At 39.6% G+C, this 18,026-nt stretch overlaps 1 protein-coding gene across 1 annotated transcript in view; it reads right to left on the minus strand.

Annotated features, from left to right (window-relative positions):
- The window catches only part of TRPM5 (transient receptor potential cation channel, subfamily M, member 5), a 39,888-nt gene that overhangs the window by 15,181 nt on the left and 6,681 nt on the right, over nucleotides 1-18,026 (minus strand). Inside the window, exons 5-14 of the mRNA XM_009328532.1 lie at nucleotides 15,641-15,705; nucleotides 13,615-13,806; nucleotides 12,182-12,284; nucleotides 11,180-11,298; nucleotides 10,206-10,556; nucleotides 7,654-7,785; nucleotides 6,358-6,481; nucleotides 4,165-4,310; nucleotides 3,260-3,372; nucleotides 1,680-1,775 (exon numbers count right to left, since the gene is read on the minus strand). Coding sequence (XP_009326807.1) covers nucleotides 1,680-1,775; nucleotides 3,260-3,372; nucleotides 4,165-4,310; nucleotides 6,358-6,481; nucleotides 7,654-7,785; nucleotides 10,206-10,556; nucleotides 11,180-11,298; nucleotides 12,182-12,284; nucleotides 13,615-13,806; nucleotides 15,641-15,705 — 1,441 coding nt within the window. The remainder of the gene's footprint in view (nucleotides 1-1,679; nucleotides 1,776-3,259; nucleotides 3,373-4,164; nucleotides 4,311-6,357; nucleotides 6,482-7,653; nucleotides 7,786-10,205; nucleotides 10,557-11,179; nucleotides 11,299-12,181; nucleotides 12,285-13,614; nucleotides 13,807-15,640; nucleotides 15,706-18,026) is intronic.

The raw sequence follows: 18,026 nt of genomic DNA on the forward strand, positions 1-18,026 counted from the left end.
TTTGACTATTGTGGAATTACGCAAATATCTTGGTAACTGAAGGGAAATTTGACCTGTACATCTACAGTTGTTTTTGCTGTGTTCTGGAACATAAAGTGCTATCTATTGGCAATGGAAATTATCCTGTGCAGAAAATGCAAGTTCCCTGTATTTGACAGCAATCTGATCTTAGCGTGAGGTTTTGTTTCCACATAAATTGCTCTCCTGTGTAAGCTAGGGATGTTATTGGATCTTTAATTTTGTGACTCTGAGAGGTGTGATCTCTAACGAAGGATGTGCACACTAGGGTATGTTTTCAATTTCACCTCACAAAAAATAAACAATGACTCTTCACTGTTTTTTAATTTCCCCTGACATTCTTGCTAATTATTAAATACATTTGTTACACGGAGAAGTTCCTCCTCACAGCCAGTCTTTTCTATGTGCCTGATTCTGTACTACCTCTCAATTTATGACATCATAAGATACATTCCCATGGTAACAGGCTAATATCATAAACAGATAATTGCAGCTTTACTGTAAGATGCTGAAATAGATCTGGGAGAGAGCCTCTTTGTTAAAATAAATTGCTAAGATAATAGCAATTGGAACGCACAAGGTAATGACCAAACCACGCTTCACTTGGGATATGGAAGTGCTTTATGACATTGCTTACAAATAGCTCCCAAGAGGCAGATGCTTTTACACCTATTTTATAGGTTAGGCCGGGAGAGAGAGCAACCAATGATTTTCTCCAATCTACCAGCAGTTAAATGCCAGAGGTAAAAATAGAACCTAATAACTCTGACTTGGTCCAGCACTTCATACCACGGATGATGCTTCCTTGCTACCGCTGTTCACATATCTCTGAAGTTCTCTATAAATCATTGAAAAGCACATGCTTAACACAAGTAGCTATTTAGCACTATTTAGCCATTAAGAGGACTTTGTGCTAATCAAAAGTCTTCCTGTCCTGACTTAAGTCCTTGTGGCCTCCCAGGGTTTGGCGATGAGTGTGTGGCAGAGGTATAGGGTGGGATTCAGAAGTTCTGAATCACAGATCTATGAATCACCACAAGCAACTGACAAAATCTTTGTGCTTGGTTACCCATTTGTGTAATGCTCCCTCTAACTCATAAGTTTGTTGTTGTACTTCAGGTTCCCCATGACCCATCTTTTAAAATATAAAGGAAGAACACTAGTATGGTGGGAAGCTGACAATATAAAATTCCCAGGTACTGATGTTTGCAAGTACTTCTGTTGCTGCCTTTGTAGGAAAGTACGTAGTGATGCACTCAAATAATGTAAGGTTTTGCTGAGAACCTTTTTTCTGCTTAGCTCAGTAATCTGATAGGGGCTTAGTTCCTAAATCCAATGTATATCAGCCATCACAAGCTGAAGGGAATCTTAGGAAATGCTTTCTGATTCCCCAGGTGTTAAGCAGATTCCTTGTTCTATATAAATTACCTGCTCAGAACAAGTGAAGTTGTGTCTCATTAAAACGGTGATATATGCCTCCTTATTTTCTATATTCCTTTTAGAGAGGATAACAGCAGTAATCAGAGGGCACAGCACTTTCTGAGGAGTAATGACTTTCTTGGTCCTTCAGCTGATCATTAGCTGGTCACTAATCCACAAGAAGTGTCCTGTTCTTTGACTGTCATCACAAAAGTTATTTTAACTAATGGTTTTAAACTTACCTATCTTCTTCCTTGGAAAAAAACGGAGTCCTCTCTGTATCTAAACTGTCCAGCTCTCTAAATGGCTCTGGCTCATTCTTTGATTGTTTTTCATCACTGTAAGGAAATAAACTCATTAGTTGAAAGATGATAGTTAGCAATTTTTCACTACTAAATTGGCATTCATACAGAACTGCTAGCATGTACTTATCTTGGACTTGCTCCAGCGAGAAGCTATCAAATAATGCGTAATCCTTAACTCTGCAAATTCTGTTTATTTGTAAGGAGAAAGCTGAAGTCGCCCTCAAGATTCATAGAAGTGATAATTGGCATGCTTCACAAAAATGGAGCAGGATGCTCAGTTTCCTCAAATTACTTAGGACTTGAGCAGAAATAAACCCCTCAGTCAGTCCTAGAAGACAATACCCCAATGCTCCATTCCTGGTTACTCTTAGTAGCAATTAAGAGAGGAAATGCCAGAAGCAGTAGGGAACATGGTGTCAACTCTTGCATTTCCAGGGAAAGGAGGCAAAAAATGTCCTCAACAGAACAAATTTGGAAAGGCTTACTTTTATTACGAATCATAATTTAAACCTTTTCATGAAACTTTGCCAAAATTTCACATTAAATTACTTGAATTTGTGAATCTGGTAGCCGCTATGACAAGAAGGTCATCTTTAGTGATACTGGCAGAAGGAAAGTCTTAAGTCAGCAGTGCCAAACAAGTTTTCCTCTTGCTTTTTAAGTAGTTTAACAGTTAAGAAACATCTATTTCATAATAGCATGTCATTCCATAATGCCAATTCTGATTATTTGTATATGATTCTCGCAATATTAGGAGGTTTTCTTAAAGTGTCAGTTCCTGGATTCTCATGACTGCCTGAGCATCTTGGCTCAGCATCTTTCTCTTCTGTTTTTTTCTTTTGGTTTGGTTTTTGTTTTTTAAGAAACCCTAAGATTCTAGCCATCTTCACTGTGACAAAAAGCTGAAAACTACGAACTCCAAAGCTATGCCTGCAGAAGACTAACAAAGAGATCTCATAAGACATTGAATTTTAAAATCTTCATTGATTTCATGTCAGTCCTGTGTTTTTAAGCTTGACTTATAGTTATCAAGGCTTGTGGCTGATATTACTGCTTTGTGATGGCTGTTTTCCTTGATAAGATACAAGGCTTGTGGCTGAGAATACTGCTTTATGATGGCTGTTTTTCTAGATAAGATACTGAGGTTTGAACCAGGCATCTCCAAGTCTAGAAATAGATGGTGCTATACCTGGAGATATTCTATACATGACTGTGTAGAATCTGGAGCTGACAGAATTCCAACGGGCTTTTCTGTGGACTGTGCAAAATAGAAGTGATCTATGTGAAACCTTGGCATTGATCTTTTAAGTATTAAAATAGGCACTAGCACAGGATACACAAATCACTCAATCCCATAGAAAACTGATTTGGTTAATAGTGGTGCAGTCCTTCTGTTGATACTCTGAGGCAATATTACTGTTTTATCACTTAGGTGAGAAATTTTGAGTCTGGGTATTCTTTATGGCTTATTTTTCATCTCTTACTTATCTCTTGCACCCAAATAGTTAGGTTTGTACCTGAATGCTATTAAATTTGTGTAGATTAGGAAAGGACACCAGAATCCACAGATTAACTTCAGGATCTGTGTGCTTGTAGACATGTCTCCCCACCATATTTTTGTCAGGAAGGCCTGAAAGTCAAGAAAACAAGGGATTGCTTTAACATCATAAAAACATACATGCAGACGAAGTGCACCTATGTTCTGTGGCTCTTAAGACAGTGAATGCTCTGGAAACCTAAAGAGCAGGCACACCTTCAGAGCAAACAGGGGCTCTGCACATCTATCTGCAGATGTTGTTGAGTATGCAAAGAGTTATGAAGAGGACAGTGGAAAGAACAGCAAGTCAAGTGGAATTAATCTGTAGTACTAAGAAAGTGCCAGTCAGGCACTGGGAGCTAAAAGAATGATCACTCTTAATTTAGCTTTGTGTATGTGGAAAGAACTCAGGTCATGAGGGCAAAGCTGAATAGTAATTTCAGCTTTTTATTAAATTTATTAAATTTAACTTTTATCAGTGAGCTCTTCCTTGAATCTGAACAAGGAATTACCTCACATCTTGGAGCAGCTTCATTATGCTACAGGCAGATTTAAAGTGCTTTTCTGATGCTTCTCTGTGAGCAAGGAAGGAAGAAAAAGCACAGGATGGAATAAGAGCTAAACCTTCTCCTCAGTGCACTGGTCTGCGGACCAACTGGATGAAGGGGAGGGGAAAGGGGAAACTGTTGCTTTTCCAAGGATGCGGTATAACATCCTCTTCGTATGGTGCTAGGGAAAGGGAAGAGTCCCCTCTCCGAAGAATGTCTCTTAGGGGAATACGTTTCATGGGGTTGTTCAGTTGCTGTGCTACCCTCTTCTGTGTCCAACATCATGCTTAAAGGACCTGGGGGTAGAGGTGGTGAGGGAAGGGTCTGTAAAACTTACCTGGACACCGTCATGTGCAAAGAAAGACTTTGCATCTGCTTCTGTAGCCAGCTGAAGGCAGGTGGTTTTGCTCCAGTACTGGTTTTTCCTCACCAACAGAGCAAACGCTCTCTCCTCACTGTTGTGGTAGCATTCACTAAACAGTTCTGTCAAATGAAGGAAACATAGACAAACAGATCTTGTAATTTAAAGGAAAAAATTAAAAAATGAATGTAAGGCAAGGTAGTGATGTGTGTAGGGTGCAGCATGGTGGCAGCAAAGCCTGAGCACTACCAGATGCTCCTTGCTGCACCACAGACTTCTGCAGGGCTGAAGTAGTTGAAAAGAGCCTGAGAGAGCTAAAAGGAGGTGAGAGGGAGAGAGGAACAATGCTGGACACAAGAATAACTCGCTATGGCTTTATGCATGTGTGTACATGTGTTGGGGCAGAGGGCAGATGAAAGAGATTTGCCTTGGTGAAAAACAATCACTGTAATTTTAAAATTCCCACTATTTGCAGAAAGGTATGGGGTAAATATCTCAGCACCTCCCTCTCACCTCTGTTTATCTGCGTGCTCCCTTCTCAGCCTGGGGCCTCTAACAGGTTTGGTTTTTGGTTTTTTTTTTTTCCTATTGCTGTTTGATCTGAGGAGACATTTTTCTTTCTCAGTTATTCTACAGACAGCATAAGAAACTTCTTGGAAGCATGTCAGTATTTGTTATAGTCCCTCATCTGTAGCTGCCTCATGTGGAGCTTTAGGCAGTATCAAGCAACACTGTACCTCTTGGGTGATCCTCTTACACTCTGAAGGATGAGTTGCCACCCTGCCCCCACTCGCCTGAATAGACTAAACAAAAGGAGCAGCTCAGCTTTGACTTGTAGCCAACAAATCCTTGGTTTTAAGAACTAGCTATTTGACATAAAATAATATTAGACTTGGTAGAGTGTTGTGGCATAGTTTTGTTTCCAGAGAAGCTGCTCCTGGAGCTCAGAAACTAGGATAAACAGTCCAAAAAGTCTCATTAGACAACATCTGACTTCTTGTGTCTGTTTCATTCTGCTGATTCACCTGATTATCTCAGTACCCTTCCTAGGCCAGCCTACACCTTGTTGTTACACTGTGAGGGCTGGGGAAAGGATCAAGTTCACTTAAAGCAAGCTGATATACAGACTTCTTTTGCAGTCGATGTGGTATTTATAATTCTTAAAGAATGTTTGCTCTACTTAATATTGACAGTCATCTGGGCCAGAAATTAAAATTGAGGATCTGATCTAATACTTACCAAAGCCAAGGAGCAGACTTCTGTGTGTTGGATTAGACCCTGTAATTCCATGACTAAATTACTCGAGCCCTGTGATTATATGAGAACCTGACTTTTATTGTTTGTAAATAATAATGGCCCTGTGAGAAGAGGGGAAAATGTGATCTGTGTATAAATAATGTAGCAATGTCTGCATGAGCCTTCAGCTGCTTGATATACTAGCTTGAAGGGGAGAGGAAGAGCCTCTGCATTGCCATGTGTGGCACACTTTAAAAGCCCTCTGTTCACAGCAGTGCTACCTTCAGGTATGGATTAGATTGAAGTCAGATCAGCAGAGAAGTTTGTGTACAGACATCTGTTTTTTAAACCAGGCAAGGTGGAGAGGTCTTGGCATTCCAGCATCGCAGTTGCCTGAATGCTTAGCGCTGTAGGGAGGGGCAGCTTGTCCGCTGCAAAACCATTCTGAGCCTCGCTGCAGTTTTGCAGTGCAGTTAGCCCTTTTCTGGGTGAGGTAATCTCAAATTATTTTTAGCAGTGAAGACAAACCTTAAAACTTGTTGCTCTAGTGGCCCTTACAGAGCAAGCTTGATATTGCAGGAAAACCAGTCTGCTGTGAGCCTGGAAGTGTTCTGGTTATTCTATCTTGCCCATCGCTGTAACACACCTTGTACTAAGATCAGACACTTAAAATACCAACATGCAGCAGGAGAGTAATTTCTTCCATGCATCCCAGGGGCCAGTCTTGGAACACTGATTTTTCCAAAATGATTGGTTTTTAAGTCCTTCTTCTGTGGTATTTGAATGTTTGGGACTGCCTGTGCTGCAAGGCTGTTAAATTATTCATCACAGTTGACCTTTTACAACTGAAACGCTATTTTTTTCACTTGCTTGCCTTCCAATGGCAGTTACTTCTTAAATTTTTGATGCTGTTAAAAAGGTACCGTTACTTACCAACAGCGAGCTGCTCGTACTTGGCCTCTTTCATTTTACGTGCTACTTCGGTCTCCGTCTCTAAGTGGGACATCTCTTTAAGGATCTTGCAAGCTGCCAGAGCTGAAGCTACACCCTCCTGACCCTGTAGAATTGAAAGGGGGGTGCTGTTACCATACACTGGAGGGCATTTCTGAACTGGGAAGACTTCACCAAGGAACACATCTAACAAAAAAAAAAAATTCATGCATGTCTCCCCTTCAAAGAATCTTCCCTCAAATACAGACTTGAAAGTCCAAAATGTCAATCGAAATGGCAGTTTTGGTGACATTTGAGAATTGAAAACTACATATTGGTAGTTCTTGTGCCTTAAAAGGCTGGAGATTCTGGGTTTGATTGACCTTAGAGGGGCCTGATTTGGGGTAGCAGTCAAAGACTGAAAGGAGAATAATACATTATGGAAATAGAGCAAAACAGTCTCGCAGTGCCAAAATACCTCTAACACGGCAGTGCTGAGACCCTGCATAAGGACGTATAGGAAAGGAGGGAGCACAGCTGGCAGAGGCACAACAGTGGCACACAGCAGAGAAACGTGCCTTCTGGTAATAGGGCTCCACAAACACAAGGCCCTGCAAGGTGCAGATGTGTCTGCACGCACACGCGCACACAGACTCACTGGCTGAAGAGCTGTGCTGCAGTTTGTCCATCCCCATGACTCCCCCATGCCAGATGCAGCCATCTGGAAGCTCAGGGATGGAGCCTGATAGCTGCGTCTGGCTATGCGGGGGGAGGGAAGCTATGGCACTGCACTCCAGATGCATGATACAGGGCCTTGGTTGTGGAGGATTGTAAAACAGGGGCCAATTATGACAGCTTGAAGCTCAGCCTTTGAGAGTGTGATGCTGTTGTTCCCTACGCATACAGCACGTAAGCTTAAGATGCTTGATTGCACCTCTTCCCTCTTGATCATGCTAGAACCCAAACAATTGACCTATTGTAGAAGGAACAAAACCTGAGACTGAGTGGCGAGACATCAGCAGCAAGGAAGACGAGGGCCAACTCTGCAGCTGAAGTTAATCAGAAGTGTTTCAGGCTGTGCTGATTTACGCCTGCTGCTGCTCTGCCCTCCCTTTCTGTCAGGCCCTCTGGCCCCTCCTGGCATGAGCCACACAGAGATGAAAGGCCCTATAAATGTCACATCTTGCATTTTAGAAACAAACCTATCTGTCATCTGAGCTGCAAGGCTGAGAAAAAAACAGCTCATCTACTTGAAATATGCCAATATTTCACCTGAAGCAGCTACAGCTGAAAGCTTACCATAGCCCAGAAATAGTTTGCCATCTTGTGCCGGTTTTGAAGTACTGCCCATACAAACAAATCCCTCCAAGGATTTTCGCTTTTCTGGTTCATATCCAATGGTCCAGGTAATCGCTTTGCATTCATTTTATCCTGAAATATGGTTTGTAGAAATTAAAACCTACTTTGCAGTCTCATTCCATGCAAATGACATGATCTAAGCTGCTTTTTGGCCTTGACAGCTTCTTCATATTCTTTTGATTTTTCTTTTTATTTTCTGTAGGACTGAGAGGTAATTAGTTCATTCTGTACTGAATCAAAGGACCCTTGTGTCCCCGATATAACTCAATATGTGTGAGAACGTTCTGGATGAAACCGTGGCTCCATTGAAGTCGATGGTAAAGCTTTCACTGATTTTATTAAGGCCGGGGTTTCACCACTGGTGTGTAATATCATACAAGACAAACCTGTGATTAACTAATCTGAGCTTGCCTTCAGTTATATTGGATTCAGCTCAACTGCCGCAGAGGACATGGTTTCAGAGAAAAGGGAACAAAAGGCATTTTATTTCAACAGAAATAAATCTCACCAAGGCCCGGTACAGGACAAGAATAGAGTACGTCAAGACCCTCTTTTAAGTCTTTCCTTTGAGAAACCTCTCCCTCATGTAGGGAGTATTTTAAGTAGAACACTGCTTATTCCTTTAGCATTTGATAAAAAACTCTCCAGAGGAAGTATGCAACTTAGGTCAAGTTCTGAGTTTTATGTTTAAAAACTGCTTTTATATCTATTGTGTTAACTAGAAGCAGCCAGAGTGGATTTTTTCTTTTATTAAAAACAAGTTTTTGTGAGAATATATTTTAATCACTTAAACTATGGGATCCTGTTCTAATTTGTTTTAATGGCATTTCTGGGGGTGTTGGTGGTTTGTTTTTTTTTTTCTTCAGTTTGTAGCGATCTATTTAATCAACTGAATCGCATTGAAAACCTTGCAGGAGACAAAGATATCCCAGAAGTCTTATCAGTCTTTGTAACCACTAGTTCCTAACTTGAAATAAGACACACAATTTAGCAGCAGTGACACTGGTATCCCAGTACAGTAATGCTCTTTCTGTTGCCAATGATAATGGGATTGAGCCACTAGTGGCAGCTATGGGAAGAAGCTTTTAAAGAAGAAAAGCTAGTAGGCAGTGTGATCTGGTATCTGAATTGGGCCTTATTTACAGCGCTTGGCTTTAGCTCACTTACTGCCAAATCCCACAAAGGTAAGTGAGATTTCGGGGGCAAAATTTATTTCTGTAAAATTTGTAAGTCTGGATTCTGCTTAATGACTTCAAAGGTATTGCCCCAAATCATCTGTCCTTGTGTACAAAAAAAATCCTGACTAGATACAAACTTAGCTTTTCATACTACTAATTAATTTAGCTAGGCTTTATCAAAGCAAAAGTGATTGAAGCTCTTGAGTGAGAAATTATTTTTTTTTATTTATTTTTTAGTTTAAACAGTTTTAAGAGGAAACTAGAACTTGGCAAATACTGGTTTAATTGTCTAGTTTGTCTAAAACTCTGATCTTAATGAATTTTCTCTATATCTCTCTGTTTTGAAATCATGCATCCAAACTTATTTCCAGTGCTCTTGCAAGAACTTTGGTACTTATGAGTTTCCATGTTAAATATGCTGTCAAAACATAAAAATGATGATATATCTATTGCACAATTGTGGACAGTGCACTATAGACATTTCACAGTGGTACCCATCACGTTATCCTTGTCTTTTGTTGGCCAGGGTGCTTGTCAGGGCCACTTCACGCAATCGTTCTTATTTCTTCCTGTGTGTTATGCCACTCAATAACAAGACTATAACGATCTAAAGGCAAATATCATGTACTGCACACTGTTGAATGTCTAATCTACTCCTACACAGTACAAATCTGGGAATAGTTTTACGTACAAAGATCACCATTTTCAGACCCGGGATTGAAAACGGCCATCGCCTGCTTGTCTTTCTCCTAGAAAATACTATCTTTCAAGTACTTCTGCTTGAAGTTCCATATGAGAAATACAGACTGCTATTTTTATGTCTAATTACTCCTAAGTAAACTTAAATCTATCTCTTCATATTCCACATATATCTTTCATTGAATCTGTTCTTACGCATGTGAGGCTAGTAAGATCAACAAACTGTTCTCCACGTGCAAGGTGCTAGAATGAGGAGTGGTCTGTGGAAGTTGCACTAGAAGAGTGTGAGATACAGGGGCCCCTGCAGATCCTGAAACAGAGGCCATATCTTAGCACTAGTTCAAGGTACAGTAAAACTTTGCATAAAAGCCCATGTGCAGAGGGGGAGAAAGAAGAATCACAACCTATCTTAGAAATTCATTTCTTTTTAAGTTTGAAATTAAAAAGATCAAACCATTTTAGCTGGAATAATAATGAGCTGAAAAAAGGAATGAGAAACTGAAGTGACTGTTTATCTCATCTTCCCTGCCCCACCCCCAAAGGCTAGACCTAGTTAAAATATTTCAAATTCTAAATTGGAGGGGAGCAGGACTATGATGGAAAGTTGTAACTCACAGATTTCTTCTTGCCTCCGTGTCTGAAGTCTTGATAGAAACCTTTGCATGCATCCTGGAGAAAATCCTTGAGAACTCTAGAGACCTCGCTTAGAGTGAAGGGTGGGCAGACCTCTTTCTGCTCCTTATGCTGTTGACCAGTGAGCCCTGTCAAGGTCAGCTTGCTTTCTTCGTGTTTCTTCAGTAGAAGTTCATAGAGGAGACATTTCTGAGAAATGGAACAGTAGAGTCTCTGCAGACGACCGTATGTCAGGAATTCGGATATGTTAGCCCCATTGTCAACAAATAATTTTACGAATTCTGGTTTGTCATTGACCAGAGCATCCATCATCACTTCCTCCAGGTCACAGGACTAGATTGATGAAGGGGGGAAAAAAAAAAGAAGTTTTTGGGGGTAATCATGGATGAATGAGGAGGGAGGTTAACATTTAACATGAGGACATGCACATTTTGTCTTCCACCATGTCAAAAGTGGGTACAATGAGAAAGAGGTAGAACTCTCTTCATTTCTCTGTGACAAAATGTCTATATAAGCATTAATGTCAAAACATCAACACAAATAGCATGCTGTAGGAGTTGTGGTGAGTACCCACTGCACTGGGTATTTATACAGCAGTTAGAAACAGTGACATTCTTCCTACCATCTTCTAACAGTAAATATCTGCATGCTTCTTTTGCTTTGTAAGCTCAGGTTTGTTTGCTTTAAAGGTCTGGACAGAAGTGGGGGGGAAGATTCTTGCCCCCAAAGAGCTCAAGGAAGAGACCATGACCACTGAATTATTCCTCTATCTTTAGCCATTATCATATAGGGGACCAGAAAGACAAACAGCCTAAGGAAGCATATTACCGCTGCCCAATCTCTTAGTGGAGAATGCAGGTAGTGTTAAAAACTCAAGCCTTCTATCAGGATGTTTCAGTGTCCTGTACACATTGGATTATACACTGATTGTCCCCTAAAGCAATAAAACGTGGTACCTTCCACTCCACGTCACCATTGAATATTTCACGTTTAGCTATGTCCACTCTATTCCAGGCCACTGCCAGCTTCAGTTCATCCAGATATTCCTGAGCCTCCTGACTGTGACTTTTACAGGCTGGCGAAAATAGGAAATGCAAATAAACTCAGTACTTTACACTTGTTATGTTTAATTTAATATAGTATTGGTAATTTGATTAGCAATACAAGCTCTCCTTCAGCTAGCGCAGATCTGTGGGTTGTTTAACCAGCAACCCTTCACAGCATTTTTTTTTCCTAACTTAAGAAATATTAAAAATTAATTTTTGCCTGCTGAATTTTCTATTAAAACATTAAGTTTAAATATCTGTAGGATTTTAAGAGGGACCCTGGCCTGTAGAAAGGCGGGGGCAGGACTGGCTATTGTTTTTGTCTTGTTTCAATTAACACGTTAGGAATAGAATGTCTTCCCCCCCCCCCCCCTCCCAAAACTTGGCTAAATCAAACCCCCCCCCCCATGCTAAACTTAGGCTAACTCAAACCGTGAAGTTAACACAAACTGAAATGGGTGGCAGAGCAAGTAATGTCTTCTTTCAGAAGATACAATGAAGATTTCTTATAGGAGAAATGCATTGTTTCTAGACCTGAACTGCCTTTGTTCTACTTGATGTTTTTTAGTTTTTTAAAATGGCTTGTAATTGGAATAACTGCTCCAGTATGTTTCAGTTCTTTATAACCTCTACTACTAAGAGAAGCAAGTAGTGAAATAAAGGAGCAATTAAAATAGTACTATACAGTAGCATGAGATTAAAAAGCAAACACTAGTTTAAAGCAAGGTTATAAGAGCTGTGGTAACTGCCACAGTTAATTTGCCAATAGGCAAACAGAAGAACTCTGCATCAGAAATGAAATCTGATCCAATAGCCAACTGAACTTGCTCTGGACAAGAATGAAATACATTTATGGCATAGAAGTCGTCAAATAAGACAAGTATTACACTGTGCTGTGTTTTTTGTTCTTACCTTTTACTAAAGCTTTTAAAATGACTGTGTCTAGTTCTTCTGAACCATCTTGTTCAAAATTATGCAGAGTTAGAAGATGTTGGTGTGAAATAATGTTCTGAATCTGTTGGGAGTTGAAACAAATATCATCTTACGCATTGTCCTACTGCTATATATTAATGCCTAAGAGCCCAGTGGAGATCACCCATACATTATTTCCCAAAAACTTAGGTTCTAATTGTAAAGCTGAGGTTTGGCAAGAAGACAAACATTATTACCTTTCCCATATATAAATAAGTCCTAAGGAAAGGAGGGAGTTACTGCCTTTTCCAAAATCACTTAGCAGGATAGGAGGAACAGAACTTGGATATCCTGAGAACCAGAGCAGTACTTTAATTAAAAGATCCTTCCTTAACTCACATTTTTATTTATCTGACTCATAGTCATGCTGTGGCAGCCAGCATACCACTAGTTTTGTTTTACCTTTTCCTGCTTTGACATTTAAGTTTTGCTCTCAGAGTTATTTATTTAAAAGCATGGTCTCTAAATCTTCTTTGAGTAAAAGTCATCAAATATTGATATATACAGTACTCTTTCCTTCTGCTTCTCTATTTATTGAGTTTTCTTTCTCACAGTGCAGCTGCACCGAGACTTTGTGAGCATCTGGCAATATTGCTTCTAGATGCCCTTCCATCCCCTTGTGTTAGTGATCTGGCAAAGTTCTCCCTAACGGAATTAATATGTGGAACTTCTAAAGCTAAGGATTACGGCAGGGACTGCAAAGAATAAGTAGTGGATCAGGTCAAATGGACTTGGTTTATCTCAGAGGCACACAGTGCTCTTCAATCTTCACAGAAAGGCAATCTCAAAGTGTTTTTTTGTTTCTTAAATACTTATGCGTAGTGGTTTAAGTCCAGCAAGTGTGCCTCAAGACAAAGAGTAAGGAAAATCTGTGAATCTGTTTTGTCATTCTTTTTTAAGAACACACATAACTGACAATAGATAGGACAATTTCTAAACACCCTTCATTCTTTTTAATTTATTCATGCTTATCCACAATTAAGTTTCCATTTAACAGCTGTAGATCATGAATTAGGTCTCTTCTGTCACAGCTGCACAAGCTCCACAGCTGTGGAGTATAAATAATGCTTCATTTCCTCCAGAAGGACTGTGGTGTTCCTGGGCGCTGGCTGTTACTTGAGGAAATAACTGAGGAAGGACAGAGCCCTAAGTGTTCAGCTGAATCACTAGGACAAAGTAGTTTGTATGAACAACTGAGCACTTGATTTTAATGTTAGAGAGGTATTCTATGACACTAGTGTCAGAGCACTGGAGTACCCAAAACTTTTGGGCAGCTTCTTGTCAAACCTGTACTGAATGGACTACCAAAGCTAGAAATGGTAGGAGAGAGCTTGTGAACATGATGTATGTAATTATCAAACATATGAGCTCACTGTTGCTGTCCGTTGGAGAATGTCCTTCCACAAGAAGCTTTCTGCAGGGAATTTCTCCTTAAATTGCTTTTCAACAGCTTCTGGTGTGATAAGCTGCGGGTCATTCATGAATGCGGCTAAGATGTCAGCTGTACCTCCAGACCCTGCTAAGATAAGCCAGGGAGCAGAATTTTCCAAACTGCTGCAAATTCTCTGTAGTTTAAAAAGTAAATTTTAAGAATTCATATATGGAAAGAAAATGTTATTCAACAGAAGCATTTCTTGCAAACTAGGAATAAATGTGTACCTAAACCAGATTCACTATGGAGTCAGTCCAGACTCCTCTAAGCTATTAGGATTTTCCTGATTCTGTAGCAGGTCATCCATGTATAGGCCCCTGACTATACTTCTTTTCATGACACATCTGCTGAGTAGCTGAGCAACCTGATTTGGACAAACAATGCATAAAACTTCTTTGTCAGTACAGCATAGTCAAGTGCAAAAGGAGCACCATACAGAAATTCTCAGCAGGCTCTTCTGGCTGCTAAACCTGGTGATACATTCTGAAAATCAGGAATTTGCCTGTGGGAATACAACACTGGGCCACAGGAAAAAAAACACTGAAGCGTAGCAACTTCAAGAGTCAAAGGCTGATCATTCTATTACTTGTGCAATTAGAATGAATCAGGCAGGTTGTTGAGAGAGGAAAGCAGAGGCCATGGCATCGTAATTGCAACAATGACTATTTGCTACCAATCTATTTCTTACTCTGGAGTTATGCAAGAAGCTAACGAGACTCCAAGAGTTCTAACTATTGATTTGCTTGTTGTGTACTTTTTTTTTTTTAGTTTAGTGTTTTTTTAACAACCGTTGTAGTCCTTGGTGTGTGTTATCCAATTTGTATTTAAGAAACTGATATTCTAAAAAAGCACAATCAGTTATCCATTCTCAGCCTATGTAAATTTAGGGCAGCTCCAGCCAGTCACCTTTGGTCTCCAAGTCACTTTGTTCTATAAAACTTTGAAAAGAGGATTTATAGGTTGTGATACGTGATTTTTCAACACCCAAGATACAGAAAACACTGCCATATTTAGCTTCTAGAAGGAAAGCTCAAGAGGTGACATAATCCTAGTTTAAACACTGAGATTTCTAATACCAGTGTGTGTCGTAGTCCAGCTGACAAAGATATGACAAGATACAGGGACTGGAAACTGAAACCAGAAAACGTCACCAGGAATGAGTCATTATTCTCAAAGAGGTTACCAGCTTGTGTGGCAGAGTCTTATCACTTGGAAACTTTAAATTATGGTTAATGTTACCTCTCTAAAGGTACTGTAGAGTATTCCTTTTCATCTGAGTGTATTATTAAAAAAAAAAAAAAAAGCCATGTGGACATACAGGCTGCTACAAAGTAGCAAAATAAAATACCAGTAAAAGTAAAATAGAAATCAGAGTATCTTCTAGTTAACAGGTTCTTTAAGTTGTAGAACTACTCAGGAAAAAATCAAAACTGATCTTTTGCTGAAGAAGATACGGGATTGTTAGCAGACAACTCCCCAGTCATCATCCTAAAGTGTATTTTTGCTTAGTGGAACTAGGTCACTATAGTTTTAAATGGCATATCGAGCAAACCTGGTCTTGTACTTCCTTGGAGCTCTGTGACAGAGGCAGTTGCCTCACTGCTGCTGGACAGCACTGAATGATTAATCTTTTTTTGTATGTGATCTCGAGTAATAGCACAATATTTATATTTCGCTAGATTTGGAGCTGGCTTCTGTGAGTTTGTTTTGGTTTTGGATTCCTTCTTCCCACTGTATGAGCTGGCAATGGAAGCTTTAATGATCAGCTGGTACCTATTCAAAAGGAAATATTTCTCCCAGACAAACACTGGTAAATTTAATATTAACAGAATTCAGTTCTTAATGGTGTATAGATACGAATTTTGACTTTACGTAAAGTGCCAAGACATGTGTTTGTCATCCAGCCAAATTTTTTATTAATTACTTAGCACCAGTTAATTTATTTTTCAAAAGTTGCAGCTTCTTACCTCTAGTGTGCCTGGTCCTCCATTTACCAGTAAGCAAAGCACAGGGATCTCAATGCTACCCGTTCCTGTGAAATAGATGGTTTAATTTTTAGAAAGGTAACAGCTTTCACAAAATTATTGTGTTTTTGCCAACCCCTTGAAAATACTTCTTCTGTTATGTGCTGTTTTGGTACCCACCAGAACGTGAGCCTGCAGAAGGCAGGCAAGTGCAGAAGCAAGTGGCAAAGGAAGAGAATAACACTGTGACCTAGCAGATAGGGTCCTAGTCTAAGATTCAGGACGAAGGCACCTTTGCCTCGGATGTCTTGCATGATCCCTGGCAAACAGTCCAGTCTGTTCTCACCTCAGTACACCTCAGCTGCAAAATATGGATATTGGCACTTCTGTATGTCTGGTTTTTTTTCAGTTTTTTTCTGTTTTTTTTTTCCACTGTTGTTTTCAGAGAGGCAGCTACTGTTATTTATATTAAGATACAGTTAGAAGTGAAAAGCTGTCAGTTTGTCCCAGGTGTTATGCATGTGCCTAGCATGTGGAAGAAGGTGTAGTGGAATCCAGGAGAAAAGCCTGATAAAAGGAGGATTTAAGAATATGAAGAGGCTGACTATATAGACCAGCTAGGGTGAGATGAATCAGATATGATTTGATAGGAAACATATACTCTTTATTACTCTGCTTAAACAGCTTAAAATTTCATTCAGCACAGTCTACTGTGGTGATTATTAATAACATGATCTTATACATCTAAAAGAAATGCTAAAGAAATATTTAACATGTCACAGCAGCAGGGGAAGAAATGATGTAGGCATCCCTGTCCTTAGCCATCCTCCCACAGGGGCCCGCTTATTTCTAGATGGTTTATACTGTAAATGCTGAACTCTGTAATCCAAAGGTGACTATAGATTATAGGCCTAAAAGAGCTCAATCAAAACAGTAACGTCATGAGATGAATGCCTCTTTCAGTTGGAAAATAAAAGGCATTTGGTTCAAACAATTTTTTGATGTTTCCCTTTGTAGGTCTCTCGGAGCAGTGTACAGATTGCCACTTACTACTTGTTGGATCTATTGTGGGATGACTACAGAGATAAGGTAGAACTGAGCTGTAGCCAGGACGTGATTGGCAAGTAACTTCATTTGTTTTAGTGAATGGTATATAGCATTGCCATACCTCTATAAGGTGATGAAGTTTGAAGACTGCGACTACAGGTTCCTCAAGGTATGTTTATGGCTTCAAATAGTCTTCATTTACCATAGATTTAGATAAAATTTAGCCAGAGGAGGGGTGGGGAATTCTGGCTTTATGCTGGGAAGGTGGGAAGTCCTTAATTGCAAAGAATATTCAGCATACCAAAAATTTCCTCTGAATGACTTCTAGGTATTTTTTAAAATAGGGAAATTCTGCATGACTTTGTTAGTGTTTTACTTCAGTAAAGTCACATAGCTTTGCTCAGCTTGAATATAAATGAGCTTAAATGGACGACATTGGTTTTATTTATAGAAGACATCACTGAATTCAGTATGTTCCAGTGAAATATTTGTCAAATGAATCAGCATTTTTTGACAGAAAATTGTTCCACTGAGATTTGTTCAATCAGATTTGGTTTGCAAGCAGAAAGAGGCTACTTTCTAATTCTCAGCACTGCAACCTCAGCCTACCATTACAGTCCACCTGTGGTCTTTCCTATTTGAGTCACCAGATAAGCATTCTTCAGGTCCATTCATGCTCTCAGGTACATCTGTGCAACCATACTATGGGCTATGTAATTGAATATTCCATTGATGCATACAAGTGCGAATAAGTGAGCTCTCCCTTCTGTTTCAGCTGTGTTAGCACTGCAGGTATTACAGAAACAAAGGAAAGGTAGAAGTAATTGTATTAGCACTACAACTGAATTGTTTCCACAAATAGCAGTAGGACGCCTGCCCAATACTCAGTTCTCATTATAAACAAAGGTCACATAGATTTAGATGGCCATTAGATGCTATGTTGTTTACCCAGGAAAAGATTTTATCCTGAAATAAATATGACTTAAAATATTTCGGAGGGCTTTGGGACAAGTCTTTTCTTCTAGTGTGGGAGCAATTCAAGACCCTGTGTGCAAGAGGGGATAAAAGTACACAACAATGAACATCCATCTCTTAGATCCACTGGTTAAGGTACTTAAAGCTGGATTTGTTTTCCATTTTTGTGTTTTAAGGCAATTCGAGCTATGCTTTGAAGATCAGCTTTGAGCTATGTTTAAGAAGATGCGAGAAAAGTCAGGATTTTTGGTTCAAAGAGCAGCTTTCTCAGCTTCAGAAGTCACCTTAGTTCTGCCTCTTACATAATGACAAATATGTTTACTTGATCTTGCCTATGTAGATGATTGCCCAATTTGAGAATTGGACT

Source organism: Pygoscelis adeliae, unplaced genomic scaffold, assembly GCF_000699105.1.
Source record: "Pygoscelis adeliae isolate BGI_AS28 unplaced genomic scaffold, ASM69910v1 Scaffold166, whole genome shotgun sequence".
Lineage (NCBI taxonomy): Eukaryota > Metazoa > Chordata > Aves > Sphenisciformes > Spheniscidae > Pygoscelis > Pygoscelis adeliae.